Source organism: Diorhabda sublineata, chromosome 3 (assembly GCF_026230105.1).
Source record: "Diorhabda sublineata isolate icDioSubl1.1 chromosome 3, icDioSubl1.1, whole genome shotgun sequence".
Classification (NCBI taxonomy): Eukaryota; Metazoa; Arthropoda; class Insecta; order Coleoptera; family Chrysomelidae; genus Diorhabda; species Diorhabda sublineata.
The window spans coordinates 12,597,680-12,623,658 of NC_079476.1; the positions used below are offsets into that span (position 1 = coordinate 12,597,680).

Sequence of the window (25,979 nt, forward strand, 5' to 3'; positions counted from 1 at the left end):
AGTGAAATAAGCATTTTGCACTACTTTTCAAATCAAAGAATGTTATTTAATATTAGTAGATATAAAAAAAATAAATTCTTAGCTTTTCACGTTTGAAGTCCACTGAAAACGAAAAAACAATAAATAGATCAAGCCTTCTTATTAAAAACGAAAAATAACTTCTAGATTTGTTTTCATTCGTATATCTAGACCTTGGCTTCAGTTTGAATAATTTCATACGCTCTAAATTATGACATGAAATTTTATCTCTAATATTGAGGGCTTGAAAATAGACAATTCACGTGTCTTGTGGAAAATATCGGCGCTGCTGACCTGTCATTGATGGACTCTACTATTCACAGAGCAGACACAAGTTCAATGATAGAAAAACTATCAAAGTATCAAAGTTGAAATAGATTACTGTTAAATGGAACAGCAAACTGATTATGGTAGGTCATTACTGAAACACTTTTTGTCGTCGACGCCAACACAAAAAGTGGCCCGTGGAAATAACACCTTAAATATTAGCATTAACTTATCAATTCTTACTGCTCATTTTCAGAAAACACATGAGACTAAACAATGTTGAAATGTACAAGAACATCCCTTCTATACTATTTTATTTAAGTTGTTTTGTAAAAAATTGTTTTCAGGAATTATTTTCTTACTGACATCTTAATCCTAAACGAAAAAATTTGTTCTCAAACTTCGGTTTTAGAATGTTTTCAACTAAAAGAGGGAAGATTGCTTGAAGTGGTTCGTTTAGAAATTCGAAAATTGAAATTCAACAACAGGGAAACTTATTAAACAACAGTTCAAGCAACTGTCAGAATTGTACAGAACGATTTTCTTAAAATCATTGAAGATAATCGAATAACTTTCGAATTTTCATTCGTGCTTTTACCCGAGTTTTACGAAGAAATTTTCTCTGTGCAAGATTTTCCATTTATTATTCGAATATAAGTCATGAACAAATCATTGAAAAATCGAAATATGTACGATGAGTAGTTTGGAGATATAAGAATAGACTTTTATAGGTATCAACGTTTTTTCCATGTACTCTTTGAATTGAATTAATTTTCACTCTCTACTCTAACTGAATAGTCACCCCAAAAGCATACATATTATGAATTACACTGCAAACTGGAGAAGGGAAATTTAAAAAATAAGTTGGTTTTATACATGAAATAAAGCTTCCAAAACAGTGTTTACTTCGAATATTGTGATTTTAGATATTTTTTCATTGTATTCCTAATGAAAATACTCAAAAGTAAAGTGGTGAGGCAAAAATAATAATCAATAATCTCACGATTGCGCACATCACTTTTCAGATGAAATAAAATAGAAAAGATACGAACTTTTATATTATATTATCATTTGTTATTTCCTATACAAACACGACAGGAATTTTCTACTATTACATCATAATTTAGTTCAGAACACTTCATACGTCTGCAATGTCTGCTTTAAAGAATTTTTTCTAAACGACGACAGATTATCCATAAATACATCCGAGTTTATATCCTTTAGATAGTCGTCCGTTTCGTAGTTAAGCCCATTTAAATCTCCTTTTAAAAAACGGTACCACTTTCTATATAGATAATAATGTGACTTCCTTCACGCTAAGATGCTTTTAAGCCAGTTGAAAATCCCTCATGAAAAGACTTTCGTGAACTCTTAGTATTCAAATCTTGCCAAATGTGTATATATTGAAAAAAAAACTTAAATTTAAAACAGAACATTCATGATAATTTGTCTTCATTTTAGGTCTGTTTTCTGTGAAAGTCAGTTTAAAATAACATGTGAACATTTACTTTTCGACCTGCTTAGGTCTTTATCAAAATATGACTTTTGATATTATCTTGATTTTAGGTCTGTATCATCAGGATTATCAGATCTGTAATTGTGAGTGTTGGTGTAGTAGTGGTGTAAACAGTGTATTCAGTATTGCAAAAAAAAATTTTTGGCAAATATGAGAAATACGAAAAAGTTTTCTGATGATTTTTGACAGGGAATTGAATTCTATACAGAAAAATTGTTTACGATATAATGGAAGTAAAAAATTTCATACATATTTTTTTACATTTAAACGCACATTTCTCTTAAACTATGCTAAATAGAAGATATACGACTCAGAAACTGTAATGTAAATATTCGATTTTCTGAATAAAAGCTATTTCTCTTAGCTTTGAAAACAAAATGAATAGATGTAGAAATAATTAGAAAAAATGCGATTGCTAAGAAAACAAACTAAAAAATTTTATTTATTTCAGAATTTCGTGCGCCTTATGAATAAAAATATTGTAAATATATATAGAGCACATTTTATTGGGTATTTATTATTATTTACGAAAATAAAAAAAATTAAAGCTGTTAATACTAATTGAAGAAGTATTTAGAGATTATGTGCATATACAAATTTGCAACAGACAATTGAACTGTCACTGACTAACGATAGCTGATACATTTATAACCAGTTTCTCTGGTTCCATAGAGAGTAATTGCCTCAATTTATATTTATTATAGTACAAAAGATATTAGCGTTCAATTACAAAAGATAATATATTTATTACCTTCTTTTATTTCCGCTATATCATTGGTACGAAAAATTTTATTGCATTTTCAACGTATTACTAATAAAATATCAGCTTCTAAGATAAATAAACATTTTACACTAAACAGTGTTTATTTTAAACATACTAAATAAATGTCCGAGGATTATTTACATTTCATTTAAAACATTAGTAAGTTACTGTACGATAGAAGTAACAAAATCATAGCACGCATATTATGCATATTTAAGTCGTTCTGCCAAGTAATTAGAATCTTCATTTTGTTCTATTAATTATCACTATATAGGGTGAGTCGGGAAAAGCGCACCAAACTCTAGGAGTGTACTATACACTTGAAAATAATGTAAAAAAATTCATATGTTCTTATCCAATTTTCATTTGTTTTCAAGTTATAGAATATTAAAAATTTTCTTAATCATAGCGTTCTTTCAATAAATGTTCAAAAATACCGCCATCGACTTCTAAATATTTTCTGCTTCGTCTACGAAGAGCGTTTATTGCTGTCGCAATTATTCATTTCTTTCTTATTTAATATGGGCTGCAGTATTCTCAATTCGTCTAATTAGTGCATCCCGTGTGTCCACTTTTATTTTGTAGACAATTTTCATCCAGCCCCATAAGCAAAAACCTAGTGGTGTGAGGTCTGGAGATCTTGCAGTCCAATTAATGGGACCTCCATGACCAATCCAAACGCACTAGAAAACGTTCGTTCAAATGTTGCTTGCGACGAGCGACATGTGCAGGAGCTCCATCGTGCTGATAGTACATCTGCATTCTAATATTTATAGGAACATCCTAGGCCTTGTAATGTAATTCATTTTCTAAGAAATCTAGGTAGTTGTCTCCTGTGAGACAATTCTCCAAAATGAAAGGGCCAATTAAAGAACTGTCAACCATACCGCACCACACGTTTACAGAAAACCGATGTTGAAAATTGCTTTCGACTGTTGCGTGGGGATTTTCGTTCGACCATACATGATACTTACGAGTATTATTAATGCCATCACGGGTAAATGTAGATTCATCCGTAAAGAGTATACTCGATAAAACAAGATGATTATTATTTATCCACCGACAAAACTCCATACGGTTAGCTCAATCCTCTAGCTGTAGATGCTGTACTCTCTATACGTGATAAGGATATAAGCCTTGTTCGTGGAGTGTGTTTATCACCCTTTTTTGTGGAATTCCCAATTGAGTGGCAATTCTCCGTTAGCTAGTAGTTGCATCTTCTGCTATAGATGCAGAATATTTTTTACTTCTACCAAACCTTGTCGAGTAGCGCGTTCAGATGATATGTTAGCACTGGGAAGCTTACTAGTCCCGCACAATATGTTAAAAACTCAGGATATCTTTGGTGTGGAAAACGCCGACGATATTTTTCAGCAGCAGCTGTAGCATTTCCATTACAGAAACCATAAACAAACACCATAATTGCATATTCTAAATTTGAATAAGTATCTGGCATTTTCCAACAATAACAATCACATAAATTCGAAATTAAACGTTCAGTTACTGTTCACTGTACACTGACAGTTCGTCAAAACGTCAGAATTATCAAATGCCTTTGAGCCTCGAACATGGCATACTTTGATAATGTTAAAATTCAGATATAAGTGGAAAGCTAGATGAGCATTTTTACTTACTCCATAACTTGAAAACAAATGAAAATCGGATAAGAACATATGAGTTTGTTTACATTATTTTCACGTGTATAATAAACTCCTAGAGTTTGGTGCGCTCCTCCCGACTCACCCTGTATATACTTGAAACAGGCAACACCATAACATACTACAAAATTAAGTTTCATTAAATAATAAAAAGTTCATTGCTTCTGCGGCATGTTGGGTGTGCTCTACCACCCTGCTAATGTTATACCGATGAATGTCGGTTTCCAAATGACTACTGAAAACGCGATCAGAGCTAATCCTCACACGTATGGCACTTGATTAGGCCTTCTCAACAGTGTCTCAAAATATTTAGAGTTCTAAAATCGAAAAAGCTCTCCCAGTCCGTTTGGTTAGCGTACTAATAGTCTTGACCAGAGGTGGGGAACCTTTTTACCATTAGAGGCCACATTTAAATTAGGCAGCAAAAAGAGAGGCCGCATAAGCTGATTGACCTAAGAAAGTGACTTATATGAAATTATTACAGTTTTTCTATAGATTTAATAATTTATTGCATTATATAGAAAAAATAAAATATAATACTACAAAATTTTAAATATAATATACAAATGAAATAATATAAAAATATTATAGAAGAATACAATAAAAAATATTTTTTTATTCACTAAGTTAGTAACTTATTTGGCTTTGTTTTTTGTTTGACAGTAATTGTATATTTGGATCAAGCTTCGTAACACACAGCTTTAATTGATCCTCTTAATGTGCATCTGTAATTTGCGTTCTTAAATTTGTTTTTATTTTTGACATGAGAGAAAATGTTGTCTCGCAACAGTAGGAAAGTAAACGGCGAGCATGTTCTCGAAGGCATGGATATTCAACAGCATTTTTCCAGATTTCTATGGGATCCTTTTTAGCGTTAAAAAGGGATTTGATGATACTATCTTCCCCTAAATCAATTAACTCCATCTGTAGTTCTGCAGAAGCCTCGGATATATCTATTAAATGTGGTTCAAATGTCAGGTTCATAGCAGGAGTGTGCTCGTCAAAATCAGAAAATCTATTAGCAACTTGGGGGCGCTGAAAACTGTTTAAAAAATTAACATTGAGTGTCCAAGTCTGGTCTGTGGGCCCGAGCCTCGCTCATGTGTGCTAGGATCCGTTTCAGACTAATGTTCTGACGTCATGTTACAATATGACTGTCTTTGGCGAGATTTTTCGCGCAATTGTCATGGAGTTGATGTACAATAGTTGTTTGAAACGAACTCTACCATTTTGTACTAGATGGCAAAGGGCCGCACAAGAACCTCGCGGAGGCCGCAGGTTCCCCACCTATGGTCTTGACTGTTAAATATAGGTACACAAGGCACAATTACTCAACCATCCACAGTAATTATTGATTTTCACAATTCTTGGGTGGTGAAAATAAATAAGAAATCTTCACTTACTATTTGAGCACTATAAATTCGGTTTGGCATAAACAATCCTACTGACTTTGTAGTATAGGTTGTGAACCCAACGTGAACACAATTTCAAGTTCTCGGTCACAATGCGATACAAAACACTACGAGAATATTGAGGAAAGTAGTCGCCCAATGATGAAATCGTAAAGCGTCTGTTTTCTCTCACCTTTTCATCCACTTTCTGCACCAAATATTTATTAACGAACGAAGGACGCCCACTCTGTTCTTCATCATGTACATTTGTGCGGCCATCTTTAAATGCTCTCACCCATTTCTTCACCATTCCATCACTCATAATGTTTTGTCCGTAAACTTCACAGATCTGACGATGAATATCGATCGGTTTTACGCCTTTACCACTAAGAAATCGTATAACAGCCCGTACTTCACAATCGGCGGGACTTACGATTGTCGGAGACAACTTAAATACTCAGTAAACAACATACACAATGAAGAATGAGACTGTAATGGCGTCAGTGCGTAAGTGCGTAGATGTAGGCAACCAGCGCGCATGTGCGGAACGCCGACTTTGAGATTGCGACGGCGGTATCGCGAAACGGTACTTACTTAATATATATATATATATATATATATATATATATATATATATATATATATATATATATATATATATAATAAGAAAAGTATTATTTTTTAAACACTGCCCTTGAATGTTTTTTTTTCTTTATTTCAATGTTTCTTTAGCCTACTTTCACATTTCCGATACTTTTGAATCTGATAAATGTTTCCACATTTTTTTTTATAAAATGAAATTGTCTTTCTATTGTTTCATAGAAAAACCTTGCGAATACAATTCACTTCTTACAAAACACTTTCAAATAAAATAGAAAAATTATTAGAAGCGTTCAACATTTGAGAATGTTAATTTCATACAACTAGATGAAATAATAGAGGCGATATATTATATTTTATGATGTTAACTATATTCAGAAATTTCTATTCACGCAAAGATTTAGATCTGATTTATATTAATTTCGACTTTTCTTCATATTATTGACGAACTGCCTTTCTTGGAGTAATTTACACTTTAGTTTGATACCCAATCGAACAGCCAAATGAATAAGCAATTTCTAAAAGTGAGAGAAGAGTACTGTTGTACAGAAATTTATAGGAAATTCCTATTAAATGGTTTAAAATAATTGATTTGATAATAGACATAATCGGGACTTATCCAAATTTTTTACCAAAATTTTATTTTTCCAGTAAGGCAAACCTGGGAGATTCCTTGTGTAGACATGATCAGGAGGACCTAATGAATAATAATTTAATAATCCGTGTGTTACGCGTCAGGATAAACTGATAAGAAATAATCTTTACTTTAGTAAGGTAATACTGACAGATTTCTTGCAAGGACATGACCAGGAAAGTCTGAAGAAAAATTTATTTATTTCCAAATGAATTAACCTAATGTGATCCTAACGTGGACCTTGTCCAAATAAAGTTAACCTTGTTTTTATCTGATAAGATCATTATGGTATTTTAGAAAATTAGGAAAAAGTATTAGTCGGGTGGATGGTACTCTAACCCCATGTGTACCTTGAAAATTTATTATTTCACCCCCTTGTCAAAATATGTAATTGATTTATCGAAACTACTCTTCCTATCAAATTTCACTTCGATCGCAAAATAGAATTACCATTAGGATAAAGATCGTATTCGAGTGAAGTTGTATTTCGAAACGATCGACTAAAAGTTGTGAAATAGTATAGCACTTATATGAATAGTTTTAAATATATCCAGAGATTCCCTTTCGTCCAGGGGATCGATAGCTCTATTGATCCTTGAAATCCTGCCATTTCGTCTTTTATTTTCTATCTCCAGTAGTTTAGCATATTTCTGTACAGATTCGAACAATGGAATACTATTTATGACAATGATGTTCAAAACTATTTTTCGGGATTTCCGGTAGGTTAATTCTAATGTTTCAATAATTAACGTTTCTCAACAGCTTAAAATAAAATTATTCCAGTATATTTCAATTAAACTTGACACACTTTTTGCACTGATTTGATTATTTTCTAACAGTTTCTTGTTATTCTAGAAATTTTAAAAGTATGATTCTAAGTTCGGTTCTGGATTGAAACCCGTGTGGAGCATTTGGAGCTTTTAATCGATCTAAGCTGTAATATTGGATTTCTCGCAAAAACTTTTTAATGGAATTTGGTATTATTGCTCGAAAATAAGTGTGTTGCGGATTAGATTCGAAAATCGAACGTTCATAATGAAAGCGCGTGCTCAACAACGACGCTTGAAACAGTATATTCTATCAGTTATATTGTATTACATAAAATTGTGTTGTCAGCCATAAAAAATATCGTAACTATTTATTCAAGCAAAAAACGCGGCCCATAAAAAGTGAAATCTGGGCTTATGCACGGAGGACCGTCATATTCACAACTCCACTTTCTTTATTTATGGTTATACGCTATTTTCAAACATCGAGTCTATGCCTATGAACAGATTCTGGTTGTTGAAGGTATTGGAAAAATGACAATTCGTAACTCGAAATTATTTAAATCTTCATATTTACACGTCTTGTCGCATTGTAAATTAGAATACTAACAAGAGCCAGATCATTATTGATCATGTTTTAGAAATACAGTTCAGACAGTACAGTACATAGGAAAGTGGGTTCAAAGTTTCTGAGGTGCTTTTTAAAGGTTTTACTATTTCTGCTGCTGTTATTCGTGTCAGAGAATAACATCTTAAATGTGTTTAAATAATAGAACTACTATGGAAATGTCTTTGTCGTTTCCTGGAAATGCTTGATTTTTACCGCATGCCATTAAGTACATAAGTATCTTTATAAGCAATATACACCTTTGACACCTCAACTAGAAGAATTGTTATCAAAATCTACAAACTTTCAATTCATTTCAATCAACTTTCTTACATCGCAGAAGTTTCAACGGAAATTAAAAAAGTATCATAATTATGAGTTACTGGTTGAATCATAAGATGAAAACGAAGAATTTAAAAATATTATTCCAGACACATTTTTTCTCTATGCCCAACGTGTGCTGATTTCCAGATCCTCACTAAGTTTTGTGATTTATCAACCGAAAAGTCTCGCACTTCGACAAGAAGATTCTCGAAATTGAGATAGTCTTGAATGTTACATCTCAATATCTGTTTTTTCTCGATAATATGTTCTTGTTTCTACGTCTGCGACTTAATATGTGTCAGAAAAATCCATCTCTACTGCTTAGTGTACTACAAAATCTATACAATGAACGAAATTTCAAATTGTTTATTCTATCATTTATCATTTTGATGCTTGTCAACAACATACATAATAAACAGTATTTCAAATTGAGTTATTATATTGTTAGAACTAAGTCAATCCAATATTTCGTTCAGGAAATAGAGAAGGTTCTTCATTATTAACTTCGCAAATGTAAAAATATGAGCGAAAATCGATTATAATGAAATAGATATGAAATGTGATAAATTTATGACTACTGCGCTGAAATTTGGTTGAGAACAGTCAATCAAAATTAGACTTTCACTAACTAAACAATCAAGATATATATATATATATATATATATATATATATATATATTCTGGCAATAGTAATGTGATTTACTTCGTTAAAGTATTCTTTAATAAGCTTATGATGAATCTGATGAATCTTATCTTCAAACGGTGCGGCGTAAAAACATGAGTAATACATACTGGTTATTGATAGTGGTTTAATGTGAAACAATATGTCAAACATAGACGGTTGACCTTTGCTGATTGAAACTTCTAAATTTATTTCAAGTTGAAAAAAAAAATTCCAAAAAAGCTCATGAAATTATAAATTTGTGATGTGGTAATAATGTCCAAGAATATTAGCGATTTACAAGTAAAAATAGGCTGAAGGGAGGGTGGTAAAGCTGCTCGGTATCCTGGATATAGGGTACTTAGCGGCAATGAATAGCCAACGAACTGGCCTCATTTGAAGATACTCAGTCACTGACAAGGCCCAAACCTGCAGTGGAAAATCCTCACTTGTAAATTAAAGAAGATCTACAGTTGAGTAGAGGTCAAGTAGGCCTACTTAAAAAGCACGCGTAAGTAAGTCATTACAGATAAAGGATCGACGGGAAACACTCTGAGGAAAATACGAGGGTTAGACCTAGTTGAAAAGCCTTGCTACAAAGTCAATTCCAGAAAGCCTCTACCGGATAAAGCGGGGGCACCAGGCAGACTACTCAGGCAATTAAGACCGACAAGGCTTCCCTATTTTTAGTAACAGTAAGGAGAACTAAGTTAGTTAAGGACACGAACGATTAGGATTTCTTTGGACAACAGATATCCTTTCAATATAATGTAAACAACTGTAAACTCCAATTTTACAAAGACTATAGGATAACAACTTCACATGTCGTTTTTGATTCTCGAGTTAGTGCCAGTAAAAATTTATCTCCCAGTCCATGCTTATTAGATTTGAGACCATGGGATTCCTAACTCCTTCCGAAAATAAAAATTATTTTAAAGAAAGAAACATTTGAGAAATATTCCCAGTCAAAGCTTTTACTTTGGCATAAGTGTATTGCTAGCTGTGTTCAATACTTTAATAAGATCAGTTTAAAATTCACGCTACCTTTTCAATTTGTTTTATGTAATAAGAATATAATTCGCTCTATTTTTGCTATCACACACCTGATACGTCTTGGTTTGAAGCGGGAAATTTTTTTTTTCATGTCACTTGGTAAACGTCCCCGTCAGCTGTTATTATATGTTGTAGTTAATAAAAATAATTATCCACATTAACTTATCATTTTAATTTACAGCCACGTCACTCCGCTAAGCTGCTAAATGTTTTGAGACAAATGCCACAAAGAACAGGACCAGATGTTTTTTTTAGTTTTCCTGGAAGAAAAGGATCGGTACGTATATCATATATATTATCATATACTTATTTCATTTGATTTGTTGGGTTAGTATTTGAGATAGCAAATTTCGTTTTCACGTATTATTTTTATTTATTTTTAATTATAAATTATTAATTATAATCATTGTTCTTTTGGTGATCCACTCAAAAATTGACTAGTACATCAGAGATCTCAAATAATAAAATGTTCCTCCTAAACCTAGTGGAATACAGTCGGTCGTAATGCTGATAGTATTTTAAAAGTAATTGATCTCCTGGTTACTGAATTCCTCCACAAATTACTTGCCTAATGTTGTGACAGTGCTTCAGTCATGAATGATAAAATATAAATATTCTGATTCCAAATATATACACTGTAGTAACATCAAGTGCATATTATAATATCTGTAGCATGAACAGCCAACAAATCCGTAACAATTTCCCATGCAGCGTTATCAGAAATTTGTTCTATTCTTTTTCAAAATTTTCTCAAAGAACTCAAATACTTAATGAAATAATCCTCGAGAGATTGCTACGAATCGTCAGATTAAGTGTTATTTCTTTCCTATAGGAGTTAATACTATTTAAGAATGTAGAAACAAACTGGTCCACATTATAAAAGCTAATGAATATAAGGATATCATAATTATATCTTCAAAACAACAGTCGGAACGTCGCTTCTCGATGTTAAAAAAATTTACTTGACAAATTCGATGTAAGAAGAAAGATTATCCGCTTTGGGAATGCTGTATGTCAAAAAACAATTTCTCATAATATTGACAATACCGATGAACAAAGAATAGCGCCCAATGGATTTCAACCATCGTTCATATAAAAATCTAACACTTCTGAAATCAAAACTAAGTTCAGTGACGATAATATATTGTGGAGGTATATGAAAAATTGTGAATTTTTTTTGTTTTGAATAGAAATGACAAAAAAATGAACCCGTTATGAATGTTATTCGACTTTTGGCACTACCTTCTTTCAAAGTCACGAGCCGCTACTGAAAACTATAGGAAATTTAATGAGTGTAATGTAACTAAAATTAACCAAATTATAAGTTATGATACACAAATCTCAAGTTAATAACACATTAAGGAACAAGTTGTTGAAAAACGACAAAATTCTGTAGCCGCGGTTTCAAATTACGTCGAAAGCTTTGAAGAATTAGAGTAATATTAGACTTCATTCATATGTGCTATACCCTGTTTTCAAATTAGGAAGACAATTTTATGAAACTTGAAACACACCACCAGAAATCACTACAAAAGTTACTAAATTGGAAGCGATGACATAAAATATTAATCATACTAAAATTATCAGTCTGGAAATGATGAATCACAAACTAAATAATAATTAAGCTAATAGACACGAGGTAAAAGAGCGAATGCATATTAAAAACGAAAAAAAAACAACAAAAATACAAAAAATTTTAAGGTCGGTGGCTACGTTTGTAAGAAGGTTAATAATAAACAGTTGTCAAATTTTGGCTCACATGAAGTTTTAAAAAGTTTTGTATTCATTTGCGAAACAAACATTGAAACAAAGTTAACATCTGAGTATTACTTTGCAACATTGAATGTTTTGTAAAGGGATTTGCCTTTTTTTCAAGTACCGTCGAGAGCTAGGACACAAAATTTGCAATAAAAATTCGAAAATAACCATCTTTCTGGAACATGAATCGAAGTAACTTTGCTGAAATTCATTATGGGAAGTAGACTGTAACAAATTTACATTATGAAAAAACTAACATCTAAATTCTAAAAGTGATTTTATCAGTATGTCTTTTGTCTCTATCTGTTGACTGCACGTTGTGTCGTGTTATTATTGCTGTGTTTTGCAAAGAGCATAAATCCTGTTTCTGTGAAACGAATTGTCACGGCTATACAAAATAGTCATGGTTAACGGGAAACTGCGAGAAACGTTTGTGTAAGTTTCAAATACAAGGCCACAACAGCTAGATAAAGCCGCAATCTGGTTTCTACTATTTTGGAAGAACCAATAATCTCAACAGTTCTCATAGAAAATTCATCCCCTCGTACTGAAGCTACTTGTACACCGGATTGAAACCGCATATTGTTTTTCTATGAATTGAAACTGCGTAGTACTTTTAAAAGTACCCTGGTGATCATTAAGAATATCTGAAAATATGGTCTACATAAAATTTTCCACTGCATGTATATACGGCTTCCAAGATATGGCACTTTGCATTTTAGATATAAAACAAATCGTACATGTATACAATGAGATTGAAAAACTTTTGGTACATTTTTTCCATGATAACGTTGATCAATAAAAAGGCTTTCCTATAATAAAATGGCAATGTTTGTCACAATAAAGACAAATTACGTGTTTATTCAAAATTTTAGTTCTCTGATTGACACATAGTTTCTTAAAAACTCTGTATAGCTGAATAAAATGAGACTGATTGTAGTCAGCACCATTATCTGTACATAAAAACATCCGAATTTAAGAGCCAGTGGTGGAGCGATCTGAATTGTTCTACTATTATTATAATTTAGAATCTTAGCTGTTCTTTGTACTTCTCTATAGCAGAAAATACTCGCGCTGCATATATTCCAACTACTATGTCTCATACTATCAAATGACAAATTTTTTGAGAAAACTTACAATCGACAATCTCATAAAACTTTTTACTTATCACTCTTTCTTTCTCATGATATTTTTGCCATGCATGTTTCGTTCTTACTCGACTTGGATAAAACCGCAATATGTCAAAAATGACTGTTGCAGTGGTTTGGGACACAGTTTTTTCACTGTGAAGGTGAGCAGAAGAGTTAAGAAAATTATATAATATTGTTGTTTGATGCAAATGACGTTCAACTCAAGGGGAAATAGTTTAAGAATTTAGATGAACTGACGATGATAAAATGAATTCATCACTTTTTTTTGATATTTACTCTCATACAAGGACTCATTCGGCATATAAAACAAAAACAGTTCTTTAAAAGATTCGTCCGATTCCAATTCGGAATCGTATCAGCTCATCATGACCGTCTTAGTGGACAACACGTTCACTACGGTGAATCTGCCATGATATCTTATGTCATCTGTAAACAGTTTACATGAATGTGGCAGATAGATTAGTCCAAATACTCATATCAACAAAACTGTTTCCATTATTCAGTAAATATGGAAGGAAACAAAGTTTCAGTCTCTATTTTTTACGTGGAAAAACAATTGAAGAAACCGTGAATGACATACTTGAATATTATTCTGAAAGTGCTTTATTCCTTGGAATTATGTGTGAGAGGTTCTCTGTATTTTAAGGTATTATTAAAATATTTGCCCTTGTACCTACTTAGCGATCGTCGAATGAAAGTGAGTGAGATAACCAATGAAATAATAGTAATCCAAGCGACATTTTCCGTCGATATATCACACTAGATGGGACTTGGGTACACAATTATACCATAGAAACGGCCTTCATCCGAGAAACGTGCTTTCAATAAAACAGAAATCGTTTTGATTTATTTAGCGAGGACAAAAAAATAACTGGCCAAATATTCTGATTTTCTAATACGTTTTGATGCCTAACTCAATTAAAACGGACAGCATTTGTAGAACTAGAGATGTGTTTCATTATGACAATGTGCCTTCACCCGCTATTGTAGAAAAATTAGCAGAACTACTTTACGATTTATTTTCTCATTCACCATATTGAGCTGATCTGCCCCTTTCCGATTACTTTGTTTCCAAAATTTAGAAAATGGCTTGGTAGAAAGCGGTTTTAAATAACTGAAAACGTGATGACAAAGACGCTTCCAATAGATAATTATTTGGAGTGTTAATAATATTGAAAATTGCACTAAGCGTGTAGAGTTTTTTTTTTGGCAGCAAAATCAGTTTTTCATTGATAATCAATCTTCCGTAACAATCTTCTAATCACTGCTGCCACAACGCCATACGCTTTTCAATGTGTGCCCGAGTTGATATTTGAGTGATTCTAGATCATACAAACCAACACATTTTTTACTTGTTCATGGTCAATTTTTGGGATGCGGAATTTGAGGTACCCAAGATTTTGTCTACCAGATTAATTTTTTGAGATGTGCTACGTCTATCCATCATTTGTCCATACTATTATTTGAAGACATCAGCATTCATGTCCTCATGGTAGTCACCATTACAAGTAGATTCAAAAGTCAATAAACCACCTTTAACAAAACTGTTTGAATTGCAGATTTGTACTACGTTCCCTTAACCTGCAGGTAAATAATTAAAAAATCTCATCTTCGACTCAACAGTTTCATCTTGCCAAATATATTCGATGTATGTCCCATGTTTGGTTTGAATAAAATTAATTTCTTTTTTGTTTTCTCATTTCTTGAACAAATATATTACTCAGGTAATTTCCAACTACTATTTCTATTTAAAATTTTGGTTTTTCTGGAGGTTTACGTGCTGTAAAACTCGACATATTTCTCTTCTTTTATAACTCTGTAAATCGTAGATTTCCCAACACCAAGCGTACTACTAACCAATTCCAATGTGACATTAACACTTTTACATAAATGTTTGTCTGTAACAAAATTAAAACAATTACATATTAATGTTTTTTCATTAACTGTTGAGGGGCAGATTTTTCGGCCTTTACGCGGCCCTTCCAATTGAAAGTTGTAATTATAGTAAACTGTTACGTATGCAAAACTCTGAGCTTTTCACTAAATGGACAAAAAGCTACAATCGTATTTTCGGCGAAATTTGTTGTTTAGAGATTCTTGGAATTGAAATAAAACATGATACAGTTATGTCTTCAATACACCTTTCTTTTGGTCTACACAAAACTTTTGCTATTGTTCTGTACAGTTTTGGTTATAAAAGACCAATAATAACCTTGTATTAGCTCAGGTACATCAATTAAAATTTTAGGGAATATTTAGATTATTCTGTTATAATGACTGTATTAAGCTTTGCATTAGAAATTAGATTTTATTACTTCCTCGTACACAAAAATAGACTATATTCAAAAGCATTTAAGCATTTCTGTCCGTTGAATACTTATACACATTTCTATTTGAAAAAGCGCCTTCAGAGATTCTCACCATAGATAATATATAATTTATTCCCTTTTTGGATACAGTGACTCTTTATTCTATTTCTGAAAATCACAAATGAAGTTGGGCCTATACCTGCTGTTTGTCGTAGTCTCTCTTTTGTGGGGAATATTTTTGACTTCCTATTTTTATTGTTTTGCTGTATATACTCATCTCCTGAACTTGTGTAGTCAGATGCTTCCTCTGTTTTCTGTTTCCGCTTATCTTTCTTTAACTCTTTTATTATTTTGTCAAATTGCGTTAAAATAGTATCCATTTTCTCTTCTGGAATATGTTAATCATGTTCTGTGTTCATTATGCTGCATAAGTACTCCTATCTTTTCAATAGTTTTGTCACTTCAGATAACGAAGGGAAATAAAAGCTACTTTTCTAAATTGCCAACGGAGCTAAGAAAAATATCGTAGATTGGATATTATGATGCTTCATTTATTACCTATGAAGTTTCAAAAATTTTTCGCATATATAAATTTTATTCTCTCTATATTATACATGTGTGCATTAAAAGCAACGTCATTGTTTAAATTTCTTTAATATTTATTATATGCATTTTTTATTGTAATCATCAAGTGTTGATTTCCAATTCTGCAATAATTCATTTACTCCCAGAACTTTTTTCCTTTTCATAAAGTGAATTTTTTAGTTGTAATCGTATTGTGATCAAAATATCAAAGTTGTTTTTTATTCAAGTGAAATTTGGACAAATCGTGTTTTATTAGTAATATGATAATTCTTCACTTATAATAATAACCTGAACAAAACGTGTTCCTATTTATTAATAAGGTGAAAATAAAACTTAGAAAAGAAGAAAATATAGAAAGAAAATATATATTTTTATATACAATATTGCATAAAAAATAGCTAATTAAAAAGGTATACATTAAATCATTAGATCTAACTTTAGTAAATGTTTCAACTTGCACTTCATAATAAATCCCTTGCAATTAATTTAGTTTTCATTAAAACATTTAAATCGTTACGAGGAAGAACACAAAAACACGAGTACAACACAACTTTAATGTATCAAGAGAAACTGTACATCTGTACAATGCTTACCAACATGAAATTATCCAGTTTTGGGTCACATCTACTAATGCTAGCAGATCCATCTAAGGCTCTAAAATTTATTCAACCCTGGTTCATCTATGTGAAACGTCTAGATAATGTTTGTGACATCAAACTCCTACACTTTATGGTATTATGAAGATTGCTACTTAAGTTTTGAGATAAACAAATAAAATCAAATATTTTCAATTGGATCTGGCTTAATTGTTTCTCAGAATATTCTCCATTGAAATCAATATACTTTTGTTTGCGTTTGAACTAACCAAAACAAGTGATTTGAACACATCAACCGCTTCTTCAGGTGTAGAAAAACATCGACCTTGCAATTTATTTTTGATCTGCGTGAATAAGAAAAAATCATTGGGTGCCAAATAAGAACTGTACGGCAGATGACCCATTAATTCGATGTTTTGACTGTTCAAAAACGTTTTTGTTTGGAGTGATGTGTGGGAACTCGCATTGTCGTAATGGAAATGATTCGTTTCCCTTATTTTTTCGAACACTTCTGGCAAATAAATGCTGCTGTACCATTCATAATTGACTATTCCACGTTGCTCTAATAGAACTGTGGCGTCAAGTCCAGTTATTCCGAAAAAACAGGTGCTTCAAGCGTGAACAACTTTTTTTGGATTGGCTCGTCTTGAAAGACCCATACTGTAGATTGTTGTTTAGTTTTGGATTCATATGCATATATTCATGATTCGTTGCCTGTCACGATCTCATAGATGTCTTTTGAAACACCACTACTGAATTTTTTGAGCGATTGTCAAATTATTCGGTATTCGACGTGAACAAATGTTTATGCAATATTGAATGTATGCGAGTGGAAACACTTCATTTTTTTTGAGTAAACACTTCCGTGGTCCTGCACTTTCTGTTTTAAAATGCGAATCGTTTCAAAGTAGAAAAAGACACACAAAGTGGTTTTTCCCTTTTGTATATTACACTCTACAAGCAAAATGTACAAGAATACTCATGAAAGCGGGCGTACTTATAAGTGTAAATTTATTGTCTTAATACTTTAGTGAATTATATATCACATCGCATTGAATAACAAAAATAAAAATTGGATAAGCTTACAGGACAGTCTTAATACATATAAGTTGTAAATGTAGTATAATAATTTGAATTTCCGATATAATATATTAAAACATATTTTTTTAAATATGATTACAGTACATTTTGAAAATTTATATAGTTGTGAAGAATATTTTTCTTTTAGGGCGTTTTTGGTTGAGATCTTTTGAAAGACGCATTTTGTTTTTTTACAACGCCAAATAGACTGTCCGTAAACCCATTTGATTTTTCGCCCGGCTGACTTGTTCCTTTTTGTTGTCTTCAACATCCGGATACAGGAGCTATTGCTTTTAAAGTGTTTATTAAGATTTTTTCCAATTTTAATAACAAAGGAAGATATATTTTATCAATAAAATATTTCTGATATCATTAAAGTTGTCAAACTTGGCATATTCTTTATTGAGAGACAAACACCAATTATTTATAATAATCATTAATCATACCAAATTTGATTGTTTTATAAAATTAGATCAGAAAATGATACATTTGCATAATTCAAAATAAAGTGGTAAACTATAATGACATTAAAGTTATAGTGTCTCTAATATGACTCCTACGAGATAATTGGAAATAACTATTTTTTGTTTACTTTCTCAATTTTCTGGAAGGTATTAAGCATGTACCTCCTAAGTATGTGAAGATGAAATGTTTCAACAAACTAACAAAACCATTTCGAAGACTGCAGCTGTTTGTTGAAGTTTGGTTTGAATAGGAAGCAATATTTAAAGCGAGTTATAATAATCACCACTATCGCACTTATCCGCCAGTCATCGAAAGAACCTCAAGAAGTGTAATGTTTTTCTCATTTATTTAAACACTTTTCAAACGATGGTATGAATTTATACACGCGGTATCTTACTTAAGTAATTTATTTATAAAGTAACAGTAAATGCCCTAAACTATACACAACACTTATCACTAAATTATTCACTAATACTTAATATACTAATTTTTGCTTTATTTGTATTCACTACATCCTCATTTTCTAATATATTCTTAATTTCATGGTTCGTAAGTCCATGGATTTTCTTAATTATTCTCCTCTCTTATATCCTTGTTCTTCGTCTATATTTGTTAGTCTCATAGGTTCAGTGGCGTATGACTCTTAATTTGTTTACTCGCCTTATTCTTTTGCTCTGCATTATAATTTTGTCCTTTTCATATGCACAATATACTGCATGAATATTTTGTCTTGTTTCATTTTTTGTGTCATTTTCGTTGATGATCATTGTTCCTATGTACTTAAAGGTGTCGACTACTTCGAAGATGAGGTCATTTATCTTCACTGTTTCGTGTTTGTGAACTTCCTTCTTTCTTTCAATTTCCTTATATTTTGTCTTTTTCTAACTTATTCCCAATCCTCTTTTTTCTGCCTCTCTTAAAATTCTTTCTAATGTGTCTTTCGGTCTCTTACTAATAGAGTTGAATAATCAGTATAAGCATTTACTTGTATTGGTTTATTAATGATATTTTCATCGATTTTACATTCCCTAATTATGCCTTCAACTGTTAAACAATACCGCTGCAAACACCCTGCCTTAGCAGCACTACTCAGGTTATTATAGGAATTATCGAAACTGATAAATCTGATTTGTTTTATATCCAGTTTTTCCCTTATATTAATATTACGGAATTACCAGTAATATATGATGCACTTACACAAGATAGTCATTCCGAAATTCATTATTTCAATAATGAATTCTGCCGTTCTTCAAAAGAGAAAACAAATACTATCCTGGCTAACACCTTGACGAATATTGAATTACAATTCCTCTGATGAGCGTGATGTCAATCGACCTTTTTGTCGATATTAACATCTCCAATGGCTCGAAATTGCTAGGAAGGGTTGTAACTACTGACTAGTTTCGACGTCATTACATCTCATCCGAGCAGTTTAACAACCCTCGTTCGGGCTTGAGTCTCAAACTGAAGACAACGTCAAAGAGCGTCGCTATTTGATACATGTAGTTAAACATTTCTCAGCGAACACCAAGTGGCGCCATCCTCATTTCATTTGGTGTGTTCATATAAATAACTTACTAATAACCTACATTTTAAAATAACTAATAATTAAGAGGCATAATAAAAATTATAGTTGTTCACCATTCTCTTCTCCTAAAAAGCCCTATCGCTATAAAACACAAAATTAAAAATCTATCAACGCGTATTTGCTTTCGAGCCCATTTGTAAAAAGATCCATCGTCTGTCAATTATTAGTGTGGTAAAATATGGCACGGATGCATTTTATAGTTGTGGCGGATATTAACAGTCAATTTTTGAATAAAGTGTATGACATATCACTAGTGCGTGACCTTTTATAAACGGCAAATTTATTCAATTTGAAGAACAGAATACTAGTAACCGATTCTTCGGATAACTTAAGAACTCTAAGACTTCCTTGAAGATTTTACATGTTTAATCTTGTACTTCGTACATCAATAGAAAGTACATAGAGAAAGTTATACCCAAGTCCAAGTACGGACCTGCAACATACGCTTGGCACAAAACTACTCCTAATAGTATAGGAGCTGGCAACGTTTTTGAGAGAATTTCAGGTCAGCTGGTTTTCTGATATGTTGTCCTTCTTACTCTTTCAGTTAGAGTCTGGGCGGTCTGTCTGCCGAAAGCGGTTGTGTTGATTACTGCGCATCCTACCTGTACAGGTAATAATCCTGGATTTTTAAACCATTTTTACAAACTTAATTTTCATATTTTGGCCTACCAGACATAAATTTCTTATTGCCAGATATTTTTATTATTGTTAATCATGTGACAGACGACAATTTTTTATTTTTTTTTATAAAAAATTTAAAGTATTTTTTAATGTCTGTAATTTTTATACTATGTTCCTTTGAGATAAAAAAGTCTAAAATTAATTTGCCAAACGTTAATTCGGTTGTTAATCTTAAATAAAAATTAAAAACTCATGGAAGGAATTACCGTATGATGCTAGAAGTCAGAGAAAGAGACAGTTACAAAACATTATCGAAAATGAGACAGAACATGATAGAAAAGATACATTACTCACTTATTTTATATATTTAGTATAAATTAAAATTAAATTAAAACACACGCGAATTACATACATTTAGTTTATTTAAAAAGTACTGTTCAGTCTATAACAGTGTCACAGTAAAAGGCGGCATCGTCATAGTCATCTTCGTCGTCAGTCTCATTGAAAACATCATTTAGATCATCCTCTTGGGAATTGTCGTCGTCTTCTAATACTCTATCATCTATAATATAAAAAAATTAACATTATTGTAATTCTCGTTCGTTATAAAGTATTTTAGTTTCTATTGATAAATGGTATATTTTATAATTACTTTGAATTATTGCTGTCCCACAAACCAAACAAAATCATATTTGTCATCGTTGATTCTCCAACCAGAAGCAACAGGAGATAAAGATGTTGGATGTTTTGAGTGAGCATTTCTCCATAGCTTAGTAACGTAGCGAACCCGCAACAAATGCTGGAACAATTCTGCTTTACAAGGTGGCAAACTGGATGAATCAAAATTTCTAAACTTTTTATCAAACTTCTCATCGGATTTCTTAGACTGAAAATTACTGGAGAATAGATGAAATCGAACATCATTAACATCCGAAGAATTTTTAACTCCATACATCTCACAAATAAATTTTTCAAGGATAGCATAGGTAGTGTCAAGTATGTTGTCGTCATCCGTAGTAATGTTTTTGAATGCTAATTCAAAAATTATGTGGCCGAACTTGATTTGGACCAATTGATACCGGACTTGTTTCTTCTTCACGTCGCGAACGTTCACAGTCTTTGATGGACGGCGAGAAGTATTGGTCGAAGATAATGTCAATCCGAGTAGATTTCATCTGGGATATAATACTCAAAAACTTCTTACTTATACCATCATACATTTGTGGTACATCTTTCATGAGATGTAACAAAAAAAAACCACCAACAAGGCAAACATCAAAAGATGACGGTGGTTGATCTGTACTATTTTCCAATTTCTTTTCAATTAGCTTTGCTAATTGCGATTTATTCGTTTTGCAAATTGAACCATCTGGATGACACATTGACGTCGGCATGGGGGTAAGCGGGTATCTCAAAATTTTTTCGATGTGAACCTTGTGGGTGAGGGAAATTCCCAACATCCTACCAAATAGATCTCTTTGCATTCGCAGCTCAACAACCTTATTGCCCAAAGTCAACTTCTTTTTCTTTGGCGCCTCAGCAAAATTTAAAATTTTTTTTTATAGGCTTGTCAAATCTACCTTCATCAACAACACATTCACTGATAAATTGGTTCTTTATATTCTCACCATTCTCTTCGATATTTAATAAAAAGTCAGCAATTTCAGGAGATGCAGACTTTGATGTAGGAATATTATACAAATTTTCTTTGTCTAATGTCGGATCAAACGGATTACAATTTTTTTCAAAAACTTCAATGAAATCATAAATTTTCACTCTATTCGGTTGTAATTCTGCCGTAACATCTGATATTAATGTTGCTCTTATGCTGTGGCTTTTAGTCCAGCGTTGACGTGCCGCTATAGAGTTAGTAAAGTGAGCGATGCCACTTAGTCGTTTAGCAGCATCAGCATTGATTGTTTGTTCCAAAGTTAGATCTACTGGTATTCACGAAAATGGCTTATCCGTTCTCTTGACGCCAAAGCATCCTTTATTAAAATCATCTTCTAGTCCCGGATGAGTTTTATCGACATTATTTAAATTATCGGAATATTTAACACAGTATCTAGCGTAATTTGGTTGATTAACAATGAAAAATAAGTTAGCCATTTTCGAAATCACGTGCTTGAACATTTGAAAGTCACCCATACGTATACTTCTTGAAAGATTAATATAATAACTTATCAACTGTACATAAATGAGGTAGAACTGTGCTGTTTTCCCATGTCTGCCTTCTCTGGTCTTTGCTACATATCTTTTATAAGAATCGAGCAGCTGTGATAACACTTGATTAGGTACTAAATTAGTTTCTGATGAAGATGAAAATAAAATTTGTTTGTCCTGATATTCTAAACGATCTTCATAAACTTGTCCCTTCACAAAATCGTATTCCGCACTCTTATGTTTTAAAAATTCATCAAAATGTAACATCTGTAAGCCTAATACCATTAACGGATGCAGACGTTTGCATCGATTAAAATGTTTACCTTCTATTATTCCTTTCACCGACCCAGAAGCAATGATCTTACTCTCAATCATCATGTGAGATAATCCGCACTCATCTATGAAAGTACCAACAGCTTTAAAAAAGCCATCATCAAATGAAACGAGCCAAGATGGATAAAAAGATTACTAAATTTGAGACCTTCAGTTGCTTGAATTTTATAAGCTATTTTAGCTATTGCTAAGTCATAAGTCATTTGTACATAAGTTTGACCACATTCTTGACCAACTTTTTGTGCTTGTTCCATGGTGTAGGCTACGACTGATACATTTGTTGGTGATGAATTGATAGGAGTTAGATAAGATATAATTTGCTTCGGACTATTGTCATGGATAATTCTACTGTTAAATCCTGTCCATGACGGTGTGTTTGGCACGTGAAAAAAATTTGAAAGCATATGTAGTAGATCAATGGTTTGTATAGATGAAAAATTTTGGGGTAAAATTGGTGATTGATCAATTTCAACAGGTGTTAAGCAACCTATCATCTTTATTCGCTTATCATACGGAACAATGTCATGAGTTATTTCTGTCAAAGATCGTTTTCTTTTTTGTCGTGGTCCTGTTGATGATAAATCTAGATCGGCATTGCTAGCATCAGTTCCATATGAGAATCATTGCTATGAATGTTTTGATAAATAATTCCTACAGTGTCGTGTAAAGTTTCCTTTCCATCCAAGGTGTCGATGTATCTGTCAAAATTATCAAAGGCTACTCCGGTGCATAGTGAAGGTTTTAGAATAATGTCTGGAGGACAAACTTATGAACTTTTTACCGATGAGATGGTTGCTTCTGTTTCCAATTCTTCTAGAGTCGTATAGTTACAGCAATGTCCTAATCTATTTAAAATATTTATCAATTTTTTACTACTTGTTAAACTTTTTATGGTCATACCAAGAGTTATGTGTTTAGATGGTTTTACATTACCATTACTCACACAAAAAATTGCATCGGCAGCCATGGAGGAACTCAGTCTTTTACAATTTATACCATCTTTACGTCTGATGTCCTTACCTCCCATAAATACTCTGAAGAATCGGTCTAATTTATCTGGAATCACGCATTCACCCGCAATTAAGTCGGTTGTTTTAATTTTTAATGGTAGTTTAGATTTCTCAATTTTTAAAATAGTATCTCACAAGATTAATGCAACTTTATCTATAAAATCGTTTTTTTTTTCAAGTTTGCTAAGATCATCTTCAACTAAACTACAATCTTTATGGATGATAATTTTTTTCTTTTGTTTGGATATAAATTTAATAGTTTTTTTGAAATGTTTTTGGATTTTCTCTTCCAGATAATGATTAGTTATTAAATTAATACCAGCCTGAGGATGAAGTTTCTGCTCATAACTCAACTCAATATTATACGTATCACATAAAGATGATAATGATACACAATTCCTTTTTTTAATAACTTCTTCTTCTATTGTTGATACAATGTGATTAAAAATATCTTTATGGATGTGACGATTTTTATGCCACGTAGTATGTGGAGTATCAGAAACTACTTGTACTCATTTAAATAATGCAATTCACAAAAGTGATGATACAAAATTTTTTCATTAACAGATTTAAATGATTAATTTTTCGTAATAATTCTTCATTATTAAGTTTTTCCATCCATTCAGTAATTTTTTCATAAACTTTTGTGTCGTTTGTTGAGTGAAGATTTTGTTGTTTACCTTTATTTTGTTTACAATATTTATTACAATAAAAGCAAACATTTTTCAGTGGTCGATCTGGTTCAATCTCTTCTGTGTTCATGTCGGAAGTATCATCATGAACGTCAGTTTCATTGATACTTAAATCAATTGTCGAGCTGGTAGCAACATCTCCTAACGTTAACTGAGTATCTACACTTGGAGCAACATCTTCTGAAGGAACCTCATTGTTGATGCTAGGGTTAGAATGCCCTGAAATGCACTGATTATCGAGATTTGAAGAATTTCCTGATGTTGTTTGACGATTTAAACTAGAAGAAGCAACCTCACAAGCGATTTCACTGCTCGACTTTTCAGTTACGTTGTTCGTAATATTTTCAGGATTACTGGTACAATCTATTTCTGAAGAAGAATCACGATATTTTGCCATTAAAGCTGTGAAACTACTGTAACACTGTCTATGATATCCATCTATATTATTTATTTCTGTAGGCAGCCGAATATCACAGTATTTTAATTTATATTTAACACGTATACTCAAAACGTCCTGGCATTTCTTTAATTTATCACTCACAAAAAGGATTAATTTATCTTTAGATCCTTTACAAAAAACACATTTAATTTTATCGTTAGACATTGTAAAAATTAATAAATAAACATTAAAAACAACACAAATACAAACATGTGACTTTAGACTGACGCCATGTTGTGTACTTGCCGGTGCGCAGACGTCACTACCTATCTTTCTTGCACTTTGAGCTCTCTCTCTCTCTCTCTCTCTCTCTCTCTCTCTCTCTCTCTCTGACTTCTAGCATCATACGGTAATTCCTTCCATGAGTTTTTAATTTTTATTTAAGATTAACAACCGAATTAACGTTTGGCAAATTAATTTTAGACTTTTTTATCTCAAAGGAACATAGTATAAAAATTACAGACATTAAAAAATACTTTAAATTTTTTATAAAAAAAAAATAAAAAATTGTCGTTTGTCACATGATTAACAATAATAAAAATATCTGGCAATAAGAAATTTATGTCTGGTAGACATTTTTTAAGGCCAAAATATGAAAATTAAGTTTGTAAAAATGGTTTAAAAATCCAAGATTATTACATGTACAGGTAGGGTGCGTAGTAATCAACGCAACTGCTACCGGCAGGCAGACCGCCCAAACTCTAACCGAAAGAGTAAGAAGGACAACATTTATTTCCAGAAGCACACGAATAGAAATAATCAAAAGATCTGAATCGGCCCTTGTCTTGCTCTGTTAAAATATGTATTATGAATTTCGATTAACATTTTTACCAAAAAGGCAAATTATTCTGAAATGTCCAATTTTACTATCTTGGAATCTCGATTCTAAGACGTCCTGGAAAGAAGAAATACACCAAATTCAATCTC

At 32.1% G+C, this 25,979-nt stretch overlaps 1 protein-coding gene across 1 annotated transcript in view; it reads left to right on the top strand.

Annotated features, from left to right (window-relative positions):
• LOC130440979 (neurobeachin) overlaps nt 1–25,979 on the top strand; it is a 747,233-nt gene that overhangs the window by 357,951 nt on the left and 363,303 nt on the right. The window contains exon 5 of the mRNA XM_056774400.1: nt 10,441–10,536. Within this exon, the coding sequence (XP_056630378.1) occupies nt 10,441–10,536 (96 nt within the window). The remainder of the gene's footprint in view (nt 1–10,440; nt 10,537–25,979) is intronic.